Source organism: Haliotis rubra, unplaced genomic scaffold (assembly GCF_003918875.1).
Source record: "Haliotis rubra isolate DU_JTF1 unplaced genomic scaffold, ASM391887v1 Scf38, whole genome shotgun sequence".
In the NCBI taxonomy this organism is placed as follows: domain Eukaryota; kingdom Metazoa; phylum Mollusca; class Gastropoda; order Lepetellida; family Haliotidae; genus Haliotis; species Haliotis rubra.
In genome coordinates, this window is record NW_025767057.1 from 947324 (window position 1) to 961509 (window position 14186).

Genomic DNA, 14186 nt, shown 5'->3' on the forward strand with positions numbered 1-14186 from the left:
AAATTAATTTGGTCTTTAAGACTGACATTTTGGGAGGGAGACTGCTTTGTTTTTGATTGGATTTATTGATTAACATTAATGGAATAGATGTATGCTGTCACAAAAAAATCAAAGTCTACCAATTGTGCAATCCATCTGTCTAGCAGAGTGGGATTGATTCAGTCTGGGGAAGAGATGGTATATGTCTCACATATTTAGTCTCCAAGCTTTTAATTTCCACTGCTGGTATGTGGGAGTATGAATTTTCCAAATAAATTAAATCCCCTGAATCTTTAAAACTGTCAACAGCACATTTGACATTTCTTCACAAGAAATACAAATATGTAAGCAACAAAATGTAATATATGTTATGATCAGACATTTCTGTTAAGACATATTACAAGGTTGGCTGAAAAGCCTTAAACTGAACTATGAAGTAACATGTGTTTTGTTTGTGATTACCTTTTCGCAGTTAAGTACAGATTCAAGTAATATTGAGGATTGTGTCCCATTTGGGATTCAGACCCGCATTGAAGGAGCAGAATCCCAAACATGTAACCATTTAACACATGTTACCATTTAACACTTTGTAAAAGGTGCTGTGTTTTCTGTACTTTCCCTGATTACAGTCTGCCTTTGAACCAAATAAACAACTACACAGCATAATTCTGCTGGTACCAGAGACTAGGTATTCTCTAGTCAAGGTTCTGTCACCAAGGATCTCCAGCTCAGACAATTTCCCTAACATCACACTTTTGGGTATAATACTTCTAATCCATTGCCACTATTAACAGGTGGGCAGTGTTAAGATTACAGAAGGGCTTCAAAGTTGATTCAAGATCAGGAAGACCTTCAGCTGCCACCACTAAGGAAAATGTTGATGAAATACCTGATTTGATTATGGCTGATTGACGACTCACTGCATGTGACATGCTGTCCACACAGAAGGCAACTGTCACACAAGACTTAAGCACATTCTGAGGAATGAACTGAACATGACAAAGGTTTCAGCATGCCTGGTTCCATGGCTTCCATGTTGATTAGAAAGCGGCCAGAACATCTTTCAAACCATTTTGTATTGGCCTTCCTAACCAGAAAACTATTCAGTTCTAAGTCCTGATTCATTAAAATTGAAATACATGAAAACTGTACAATCATGAGACATCTGTTAAATCATTGTTCATTTTGCTGACTGAAACCAATTATAACCAAATGATGGAAAACGGTGGCTGAGTGGGTTAGATGGCTGACTTCTGTGCTGGTGATCAGTTGCCTGACACTGAGGGTGGGTTCAAATCCCAGATGGGACTCAACCAAACAAAAGTACTAGAATCTGTACTTTACTAAGAAAGTGTAAGCCCAAATATAACAAATGTAACCCTGGCTGGCATATTAAGGGAAAAAACAGGATTCTTTGGCTTGGAGTATATGTATATATGTTTCAAGGACAGCAGCCACAGACACATACATGCATGACACTGTATGTAAGTGCAGTATTCTTCAATACAATGTTTAGCTCCATGTGACCTCCCCTCAAGGTTCAGGAAATATCCACAGCTGGAACATGATCAGCAGACCTTCGCATGCATCTCTGAACCTGTTGCACCAAGCAATCCAAGACTATTGAAAGCCTAAGTTAAAGTATGGGAGTCACCTTAGTGCTAAGATATCTTATTGCAATGGATCCCAGCACAGCAGATGATGGCATTATAGCAATTGGGTTGACCTTGCCCTATCAACATCCGAGAGATTCGTACCAGAGCTGACTTATATACAGAGGAAATATCACTTGACCCTTTTCATTTTTTGAAACTAAAACCTACATTATGGCGACAGCCCGAGGATGATAGGCGCCAAGTGGTTAACCCACTGACACTTTCCTAGAATGTGTGTAATAATCAACCATATAAGTACCAACTGATGGACACATCAAAATCACCATCCAGGGATGTTACATTTATGATTAGGCCAAGCACACAAGTGACATTAATCATGCTAATAGCACGGTTTCTATCTGGTCCGAGGAGTTATTAACACTTTGACTATCCAGAAAATCAATGGTTGGTCTGAGTAAGTGGAGCCTGGTGAGAGATGCCACAACTAACCCTGTAATGGCCCTCAAGGTGCGGCACAGGAGGCGCTAAATGTCACAAGACTCTTTCTTCACTTCCCGATGCGAGACCCCTACTACCATCTCCCCCATATACAAAAATTCATTACATCTGTCCTTTCAGTCAAGTGTTAGTAATCACTGACCGAGTCTGGCATATTCTATTATCATTATTTTCAGTCATGTGGCATAGAAACCATTCCTTGTAGATTAAAGTCAGTCCGAAGTTGTTCTTTGCAATCATTCTCACACACATGTCCCCTGTGAGAGAGCCTATTAAGCCATTTGGACAAAACAGAATTTGTCTTGATGGTTTTCACTGTCAGATTGGGTAAAATGAGATATATCTCTGCCTTTATCTTTATGAGAGTGTTTAGTTATTAATTGTTGGGTTAAGGCAGGTTTCAGAAAAAAAATGATATTGTTTTATAGCTCATAATCTCAGTCTGGTCCATGAAAACAATAGTCAAGAATTGGTAGCCAAGCTAAATCAACTTCTAGTGCATACAAGTTTTACTTTGTTGATCATTATAACAAACTTTATGATTTCTTATGAATGCAATGTATAATTTTTATGATGCTACAACTAAACCTGTCATATCTTTGGAATACATCATATAATAAAATGGTGTTCAAGAACGCCAGATTTGTTTTTTAGACAAAAATAATTCTGTCTTGACATGACAGAATAAACTTGTTACATGAAACAATAAGGTGATCTTTACCTTATGTTTAGTAGTATCGTATTATCAGGAAGACATATTGCTTTCAAGAAATATTTGGATGATGAACAGTGTGTGGGCAGACAGCCCAAGGTGATGGTGAGTCAGACCATTTTGTGGAATCCTATGATGTGCGGACAGACAAGGGTCATTATTTGGTATCCGCCTCCATGGTCTAGTGGTAAGAGAAATGGGCTGTCATGTAAATGTTTGGACCGGGCACTAATAAAGATTACTTGAAGATTGGTCTCGAAGTTGATCAGCCTGGAGTGCTTAATGCGGAGAATACAGTATATCACAATGTGTCACCATAATGTGGAAGAAATGTCCAGTGTGATGCACTTTGTAGACGGTTACCACATTGGTGAAACCCACAAGATTTAGAGCCAGTGAGGTTTAATGGATAGAGTATCTGCCTGGAGTAGATGGCCAATAGTTTGACTACTTGTTGTTGCCAAGCCTGGTGCTCAGCTTTAAGGATTAAAACAAGCACTGGTTGACTTGTAGTCCATATACTATGTGGGTGTTGATATCAAACTGTGGCATGATATCACAAACTGCTTGTGAAATAAGATATCTGTTCCCCTGAGGGATTCATTCTACAGGAAGTAATATCATAGTTAAAAACTTCAAGCAGAGCCTTTCCCAGTTATATTATTTCCTCGGGCAGTTTCTGAAATATTTTCTCATGTAATTATTCTTTCTTCTGGAAACTATTTAAGTTAGAAAGATTAATTGTTCATACTTTCACTATAAACTTGGCACGCATGTATGAATGTCATTATGTAAGTGCTAAAATCTTGATCGTGCCATTAAATCCAATATCACCCCATAAGTCACCATATTAGGGCAAACTGGTACTTTAACCCTTGGTCAGCAGAAACCTCTCCAGCTGCACAGCAAACTACAGATTTTTAAGGGCACTATATCACACCAACCTTCTCTAGAAATAACTACCGGAAATGCATTTCTCTCAATAATACTAACTATCAGCCCTCAGGGAAGTTACCACATAATTTATTCAAAACAAATTACTTCTTTAGACTACAATATTAAATTAAAAAGTTCGAATGAATTTAAGCAATGTTGCATTAAATCAACTGTTGTGCCCTCTCCTGGCCAAACTATATTTCAAGCGAACCCTATAGAGTTATGTCCCCTGGAGTGCTCTTTACAAATATACTATGCACAACTTGTGATTGAAACCAGTTCGGCAAACACCGATGTTTTTGATGTATGGAACAAATTGTTTACATTCCATATATGGCAAGTGTTCTCTGTTTGGAAGCTGTTCGCCTCGAAGTTCAATTATCAATCAATTACAGGCAAGTCGTATGAGATAATAAGTCTTTCATTGCATCACTAGGAAGCTAAAGTGAGTGCCTATGCCCCAATAGATATAATATAGGCCTAAATATTGTCGAATATGTGTGACATTGTGCCTTTAAGCTGCTCGGCCACCATCAGCACCATGTTATTGCACTGTCAGTTGCACCAAGAAATTGTGGATGATGTCAACCGTGATACATATACCTAATATGTTCCTGTTTTTATTACAGATTTGCTGTGGTCCTCCTGTGTCTCGTCCTCAGTGTTCTAGCTTCCATCAAAGACTTTGAAACCATTCTCAGTCCCATCTGTGAATATATGGTGAGTCTCTTCAGGTGTCACTGTAACACTGTAACATGTGTTTTGTATTCCTTTGTTATGAACAATGTACCTAATGTAGTATTGATTTCTGTCATAATATTCAGTAATGACATTATTAATGGAAACGAGTTCTTACATGTCATTAGTAGATAGAGGAGATTTAATTAACAGATAAATATTTAAAAATATATGCCATATGGAATTTATGATATTAACATTAAAAATGTTAATGCATATGATAATTAATGTGTAATGTCATATGGTTCAATAGTTGGAGAGAAAACAGCAACATAGGTCAGTATGGAGTTTGCCTTGGTGTTTTATAACATTACATGTAAAATAACTATGTTGACAAGAATATGCTAGGTCATCACACCAAGGAGGGTTGGTGATACCACAGAGCATTCAGCATAAGCTAAGCTGGTCTGTCGTACAGACCCTGAAGTAAATATATCCAAGAAAGCCCATGCAAGTCTAGAAAATGTGGCAAGTCTAGATTTCCTCAGCTGAAAATGAAAAAAGTCTCAGGGCTCCTTTTCATTATATTTTTTTTTTTTACTATGAACTTTTTTTAGTAAAGTATGTTCATTTCAGAGACTAGTTGTTAGTCTAATGCTAAGCTAGTCACTCTCTGTGTCCCTGTCTCAACATTAGATCATTAACATGAATAAAAGCTGACCTTTAATAACCATAAGCATGCTGTGTATCAGAGTCCAATGTGTGATTCTGGCATGTGTTTATAAGTGTCAAATAGTGATGATACATTCCTAAAAACACAATAGCAGTAAAGGTTAAACAAACTTCACTGATATGGTCAGAAAAGTGGGGTTTCTACAGGGATTAGCATCTCCAGCATAATCAATTGCCATTAAGTTATAAAGAAGTATTTTTAATTGTTGAGATGACATAGCTCTTTCAAAATATGTCTTGTTTTGGATAATAGGTCTTGGTTTGGATCTAATGGTACCAGTACCATACTTTAAATCTGGAGAGCTTGATCCCCAGGCTGAAAAGATTCCATCCTGGCTGAATTTACTTTGAATGTCACAAGTTACAATGTTGTGAATGAAAGTCAGCATACAATCAATTTCCTTGCATCTTGATGCTTTCTTCAACCAGCTGCAGTTGTCCATGTTGTCATCAGCTTCTTCAGTTTCAACATTGTGCAGGTGTGCCAATCAGAGGTCAAAATAGGGTTTCTGCCTTCTTCAAGTGTTGCATGCCATCACAACTCACAAAAAGAGTGATTTAAGAGACAAACAGTATAGGTGATGAATCTTTGTTGATGCATTGTCTGACAGAAACGACTCAAGGTGATTGGTCTGGGTCCTCTTCATCTTCGATGGGTTTATGTTGTCGTCACCTCGTGGGAACCTCAAAGTACATTCCCCTAGTGTCTACTTCCTGCAACAGTGAAACAATGCCTCTCTGAATCGTTTTCTCCATAGCTTCTTTCATCTCTGGTGTGGAATACTGAAGATGAGGAAATAAGTCTTCTTGCTAACTAGTGTCGGCAGTTGACAAGATCTGTAAGCTGAGGAGGGTAAATGACAAATGACTGGCTCGGGATCATAGTGCTGACTGACTGTGGTGCAAGATCTGCAGCTTCCATCTTCACTTCTCTGAACTTCATAGTGCACAGGCCATTGTAAAATTCCTGTATGTTGTGAAATAATGGACTATCAGCCTTTGATGCTGTCTAATCTAATTGCAGCTCTGGATTAGTTTGGGACCAGGGTGAATAGAAAGCCACACTCTCCACTAGATCATATTTGATGTGGACAAAAATCACCATTGATGTTGCATGTTACAACAGACGTCTACACAGTAATATAGAACAGTGCAGAGTTGTATGTACAGGGTTCGAAATACCCCATATATTAGGGTGCCATGGCACGGTAAATATTGAAATGGCACGGATAAAAATGTTCTCGGTGCCCTTATGGCACTCCTAATTATTTTAGAGACATAACTCACCTCTAGTCATTTAATCCCCAAACGAAACACTAAGCAAATGACAAACATGCAAAAACATTTATTGACTTTTACGCCCAGGAAATCACTGGAATTATGATGGATGATATAGAGAAATCTGGTTGTTGTTATTTCTCATTTAGAGTGATGGGGGTACTAATAGTTCAGTTGGAAATTGTGTATGTAAGATATGTTGAACAGGATAACCTCTCACACAATTCTTAGCTATTAAAGGTGTTGGGAAAGCAGAACAAATGAAAGATAAGAAAGCCATCTTAAACAGAAGACATGTCAGTGATAACAGAAAACTGGTTACATTTGTTGTTTTCTGACAATACATTTCAAATGATCATCATCCTTGCTACAGTCATTTATTCTAAAAACATCTGGGCACACTTGATTTCTGAAAGGCACACCTAGAATATTTACCTGGTGCCCTAAGGCACACTTAGAAAAAAGAGAATATTTCTATCCCTGAATGTATATGAATATCTAAAACATCCCTCTGATTAGCAACAATGTGCCTGGGCCCAGATGCACAAAGCAATCTTAGTGCTAAAACTATTGTAAGCTTATGTTAAAGTATTGGAGTTATGGTCATCTTAGTTCTGAGACTGTATGACGTAACATATGTCATATTTGGGATTACACTTTCTTAGTTAAGTACAGATTCTTGTGCTTATGTTGTGTTGAGTCCCATCCGGGATTCGAACCCGCACCCTCAGGAAGTGTAATCCCAAATATGATAAGAAAGTGTAATCCCAAATATGACATATGTTACATTTGACCACTTCCTAAATAGCATTGTGTAATCAAAGCTTTTGGCTGTAGGAACCTTGCCAATTTACACTTATCACAGGGGTACACAACCAGTTGTTCGACTTCTGTTTTTGTGCACTCAGCCGTGGTGGCTGAGTGGGTTAGGCGGCTGACTTTGAGTGCTGGCGATTAGGTGCCTGACTCGGAGGGTGTGGGTTTGAATCCCGGATGGGACTCGACCCAACAAAAAAACAAGAATGTGTACTTTACTGAGAAAGTTTAATCCCAAATAGAACATATGTTACATTTGACCACTTTCTAAATGGCATTGTCTAATCATGTATTACGTAAGTCTATATTAAATTACAGGAGTTGTGAATATCTTAGCACTAAGACCATTGTGAGCCTATGTTAAAGTACTGGTAAGTTAGTTACGCTCACCTTCGTGTGCTCTGTGCACATCAGAGCACCTAGCCTGATTCCAGCTGGGATAAGGAGCGGTGTGCATGCCCATGTCACATTATAGACAAATGTTTACATTGCCAAGGTCACACGAATCAAGATTTTCTCATTACCACTGAAAATATGATAACATAGTTGTGACACTTGTGTAGGTTATCGTTAACAGTTAACGTAAAAGCCAAACACTTTAAGCTGATGAATAAATAAAGCCAGTACATGTAGGGATAATCTTCTGGAAGTATACTTCCCATCAATAGTTTAAACTCACTTAAAATACTCACTATATGTTATGTATATACATATGGTTACATCGGAGATTGATTTCTCCACTAACTTGGGGGAACCAACTGCAAACCTTATCCAGATGAATTGCAGGAGGATCATGCATCAAATTGCCGAAAGCATGTGCAAATATCCTGTATGTGAACAGCTACATTTTGGTGTAAAGTTTTGTTAAGAAATCGCCAATTTTTACTGATTTTTATCATTTATTGAACTTAAGACAATAATATTTTCAACGTTATGAATTTGTTTTACAATACATCAGTTCATGTGTATACAGTACCTTTAAACAGCATGGAATATTTTGCAAAATTTACTTTAGAACATTTGCCTGAAGTAAGTGGTTACACTTACACTAGTGTAAACTTTTGATGGGAAGTATTATACAGTGGGCGGGGAAGGGATACACAATCTTTTAGTGACCTCCTGGTATCAGTGATTCATTAAAACAATGGTCCGCAGCATACAAACAGCTCTCAGAGACTTCTTGTGATAATCGAAATGGTTTTGTCACTTCTGTTTATCTATCATCCGAAAAATCCATTATTCACCATGCAGTCATCACATACATCATCCATCCATCCATCACATGAAAATAAACATCATATCAAAATGTATTAAAAATTTATAGAATCCATAGCTCAACATAAAATTGGGCAGGTCGATGTGGATGGAAAACAAAAAGTGATTGTCAGTTTGGTTTCAACATATTTTTATTCATGAAAATGAATTGGATTGGTGAACAAGCTTTACAGCTTATGTTAACACCGCTCCTGTACAACATATAATACAAAATGAAACGTCATCGATACTGACTACTGTATAAAAAATATATGTATACACATTACATCAAATACAAAAACAACTATTCTCTAAGTAAACATAGATAGAGAGTTGAGGTTTTGTGTGTCTAAAAAGCTATTTGTAAAAGTATAAATCATTTAGTCAGTTTGGATTTCTACTACTCTAATGAAACCCATGATCAGAAGTATCAAAGTTATGACAAGCCACAAGTCCCTGGCATACCTATTCTTCACAAGAAATAATGTGTCCATTTATACAGCGCCAAACTCCACACTAGGTATGCTCATAGCGCTCGACGCTGCTTAACTTCACCGATTTGTGACCTGAGCTTTGAGCGCAGGACCATGCGCCACCACGAAGTTGTGGTGCTTCAGATGACTTGGTAACCTGTGCCACAGATTTGTCATGTAAATATACGTCAGTTAGACCTCACAATCTATCCATCATGTCATCAATCATTTCCCCGTATGGTTTATCCATACCTCACAATGCATTCAACATATGAACTATCCATACCTCACAATGCATTCAACATATGAACTATCCATACCTCACAATGCATTCAACATATGAACTATCCATACCTAAGTGTGCATTCAACATATGAACTATCTATATCTCACTATGCATTCAACATATGAACTATCTATATCTCACTATGCATTCATATCTCACATATGAATATCTCACTATGCATTCAACATATGAACTATCCATACCTCACAATGCATTCAACATATGAACTATCCATACCTAAGTGTGCATTCAACATATGAACTATCTATATCTCACTATGCATTCATCATATGAACTGTCCTTACTTAATTAAACATTCATCATATGAACTATCCCTACTGCATTATTCATTCATCAGAGAATATATTATTATATACATACCTCATTATGCATTTAACATGTGAACAATTCATTCCTTACTCTACATTCGGTGTCTGCCCAGGAAAGCCACATTTGAAAAATACCAATTGCCGCTATAGCCACATTTCAAGTACAAACCTCGGTGCTGCGAATCGCAACGAAAGCCACAATGAGTAAGGGAATCAATACCGTTTTTTCAAATAAGCGTCACCCATTGATCACAATGGATTCAAATTGTTTTAGTGACTAGTCCTTTGTTTGTTTAGTTAACATATGATGGGCGGCTTCTTTATTCGTTGAAGTTTTTAGTTACCATATGATAACATATGTTCTGAGATAAAATGATACATGCTAATGGGTTATTCTATGGAAAAGGGCAATTTCAGCTTTTGCTCTTAAGAAAATTTTATTTGTATTTTTCGTATTTTTTATGTCTTCATGTAAACTACTTTGGTTTGTATGATTGGTATATTGCATCAGCAGAGAAGTTTGGACTAGTATTTCCATCAAATGTATTGTGACGTTTCAACTTTAAATCAAAATGTCATTTCCTCAACGCTGGCAAAAATACTGATTTCGGAAAATCTAGTCATACATTTTGCTTAAAAACAGCTATGAAATGGAAAGAGTAAGGCGTCACATGTATATTTGTGCAATAATGGTCTTTCTTCTAAAGTGTTTTTTTGTTGTTGAGTTTTTAGCATGAATGTAAACATAACTGAGGCAACAATAGCTCTTATCTCAAACAGTTATCAGAAAAGGATAAAACATTTAATTGACCCTCCCAGAAGTTCAAATGCTTCAAAGAAATAATTGGTTGCATAATCATAAATAATTCGTAAATGTTGTTTGAGTTCCTACTTGAGGCAGCTAGTTTGCATGATCTGGACTTTTTTCCGCGAACAAATCAACTTGATTTCTAGATTTTACATACTAGTAATGAATATTTCACATTATTTATGGTAACATGGATTAGCTAATAGCACATTGCCGGGAGAGTCACAGTCACATGATCACTCAGCCATGTACATTGCCGGCTGAGCCACACCATTTTCAACTCTGTTTTTCTTAAATGTGGCTTTCCCAGGCTGTAACCTTTCATTCATCACATGAACCGCTCTCCATCACCTTATCAGTGAATTTATTTGCTTTTGTTGTTTTTGTTTAGATCTGTGGATTTTTAGAAACTCATACTGTAGTACAAGTCAGACATCAAATATGAGCTGAAATATTTGAATCCAACAACAGCCAATCCAGGGAAATGGCATGTATAGTGGTCTCACAATTAATGGTTGAAGACAGACATTGCTAAATTAAATAGTTAGGAATCTTCCACAGTGTTTACATGAGGTCTTCAATATTCAGGTGATATATATGTTAAACACAAACTGCCATTTAGAGTTTATACAGAATAATAATCTGGATAAAGTATTATATTAATATGCATTTGATCAGCATGATATCGAACAATAGGATTGGCTGTCCTGGGTAAGGTGTCAATCATCTTGTTGCTATTTCCCTTCCAGTCTGTGAAGTAATCCTGTGTCCACTAATGCATTCCACATCTTAACAATAAAGTCATATTCACGATTCCCCTCAGTAGGAGAAGGTGAGCTGGAATCCCTTCCCTTATTATGTGTGAACTGTATTTCATCAGAGAAGAGGTATCGCTTATTCCCCAGACACTTTATAGCAGAAAAAACATGATGACATGCATGAATTTATGATGACACAAATTCTACATGAAAATTCAGACAAGGGACAAGTCACACCTTCACGTTCGCTGTGTATTCCCTGTAGTAGAGCACACAGTGTCATATATTGAACACATTTAGAAAGGCAACATTTCCAGGAGGAAGTTGGAGCTAGATTAACTTGTTACAAACTTATATAAGCTTAAGCAGTCTTTTGTGGGTATTTGTATTTAAGAGAATTTAAGGGTATATATGACAAAGCAAGAATATATTTCTCAGACAGAATTCTTTCCAGTATCAACTGAAAAGAAAGTGTATTTAACGCATTAACAAGAAATGATTTGAATACATTTTTGTTGAGCAGGAATAAAGAGAGTCTACATTTTGTTATGCTGGAAAATGTTATGTCTACTTTTTTGTGCAGGATAAATGTGTCTACATTTTGTTGTGCTGGAGTAATGTTGTGTCTTCATTTTGTTGTGATGGAGAAATGATGTGTCTACATTTTGTTGTGATGGAGAAATATTATGTCTACATTTTGTTGTGATGGAGAAATATTATGTCTACATTTTGATGTGCTAGAGAAATGTCTGTCAACATTTTGTGGTGGCAGATAAATGTTCGGTTTGAGAAATGCTGCAGCATCTACATTTGTTAATTGAATTCTAATACAATATTGAAATGCACTCCCATGAGACCAGCACACATTAACATTCACTCCCATAAGGCGACTACTCACTGACATGCCTCCTCAGCAGAGTTAATGGAAAGTCTGTTTTTCCACTGATTGCAATAATACAGGACTTTAATGCAACATTTTATCCTAGAGCTGTGTCATTTAAAATCAAGATTTTTAGGAAAACATATAAACTGTTACTTTTATACTGATCAGTGAACATGGAACTTATTTAAAATCAATGATTTGATAAAAAAATTAATTAACCCATAGTTTAATTCCAAATCCCATTATACATATACCTGGTGACTGTGAAAGTCTAGGTAGGAACTGGTCTTCAGCAACCCTTGCTTGTAATTAGATGCTCATAGACAGTTGATGGATGTTATCATATCCCACTTGTGCAGATCATTGCTCATTATGTCAATCACTAGACTGTGGTTCCAACTGAATTATTTACAGAATGCTGTCATAAGCTAGAATATTGCTGAATACAGCATTATTCAACACAAAACACACTTCATTCCTACCTGCTAGTTATTATACGGGTTCCATTGACTCTCAGTATTTTTATTGCTTCATCCACTGACTGCAAAACACCCTACTTTCAGCAGTTTAGATTTTCAACTCAGATGAAGTTGTAGAGAGGATATTTCTTTAACCATACAGAAAAGGAACTTTTTTACATAAGATAAATCAAATTTAATCATGAACAAAAGAAGTGCAGTATTTACATCTGGTTTGAAAGCAATACTCCATGAATAGAAGTATAATGTTGACATCTTGAATCAAAGATATGTTGGTTGAAAGAGACTGCTTGAGGATACACCTGTGATTGTTGAGGATACACCTGTGATTGTTGAGGATACACCTGTGATTGTTCACAATGACATTTACAGATGGTACATGTATTCTCAATCCCTCCTGTAAGTGCTGGAGTGGTATGGTAAATTGAATAAGTCAGTACACAAGCTTTAAGTGGCTGATGTAATAGCCTCTACAGACCACTTCATGGCAGCTGTTAGTTGCAAGGTGGATGCTAAATAGACGTCCACCTTATAAGTTTACAATTTGTGTCAACCCTTAAACACCCTTTAAATCAATATGTTTTTCTTAAAACAATTGTCTTGGTTGACAAATACTCAGGTCACTAAATCATGATTGTTTGTCACAGGACAATCAGGAGATTATTTTTAAAATAATTTTGTTAGGCCACAATTCATTAGATTTTCGTGAAGTATCTTTATAAATAGGTATTTGGAACCATTGGTTTATATATTTTGGATTTCTTTTTTGACACAAACTGTTCAAGGCATTAATCACTTCTGGATAGGGGTCAAATAAAAATTCCAGGTTTTCCACAATATATTATTTGCTGAATCATATTTATCATGTGGTTTCGATTCCCCATATGGGTACAATGTGTGAGGCCCATTTCTGATGTCCCATGCCGTGATATTGCTGGAATATTGCTAAAAGTGGCATAAAACTAAACTCACTCACTCACTCCTTGTTGTATACGAATCATACCTAGTATGTGAGACCATCTGAAACATGTCACTTTAGGTTTTTCTCACCTGCAAGATAACCGTACGTCTTAAATCTGACAAACTGTCCAATTTTATCACTCTCTCTACACTCTAGTATCAGTAATGTTTCTGAACAGTTTGGATAAAATGTAGGAAAGTAATTGTCCCTGTTTTTTGAGGTTGACGGTATCATTCATTGAAACATTTAACTGCATTCCATATGTTAAAAATATTTAGAAATATTTAGAAAAAAAGAATAATACAAGGTCAATAATTACAATATTGGTTAAGCTTTTAGATGACACTATCTTCATCAAAACGGTAGGTTAATGCCTAGCAGTATGCATTAATGTGTATTTCATAATCTCAAGTGTCCAATGTGTCAATTTAATGAAATATCTGCTTTGAAAAGAACAACGATTCCACAAAACATATTGCCTTGGAGATTTCAACATCAAAGCCTGAGAGCTGATATACAAAACTGATTTGAGACAGACTAATTTATATTTCTTGGTGTTCAAAGAACATGGTAATATCATTGGTTACAGTCCATTCATCTGTAAAACTTTCCTTCGAAGTCAAATTAATATATTCTTTGATGTGTGTTTTCTGTGAATATGGGATTGGCAGGCTGGAAGATCATTTGACTCTTGCTTTCACGCTTTTGAG

At 36.5% G+C, this 14186-nt stretch overlaps 1 protein-coding gene across 1 annotated transcript in view; it reads left to right on the top strand.

The window, feature by feature from the left end:
* Positions 1–4150: 4150 nt before the first annotated feature.
* LOC124286311 (potassium voltage-gated channel subfamily KQT member 1-like) overlaps positions 4151–14186 on the top strand; it is an 81170-nt gene continuing 71134 nt past the window's right edge. The window contains exon 1 of the mRNA XM_046722670.1: positions 4151–4461. Within this exon, the coding sequence (XP_046578626.1) occupies positions 4459–4461 (3 nt within the window). The 5' untranslated portion in view covers positions 4151–4458. The remainder of the gene's footprint in view (positions 4462–14186) is intronic.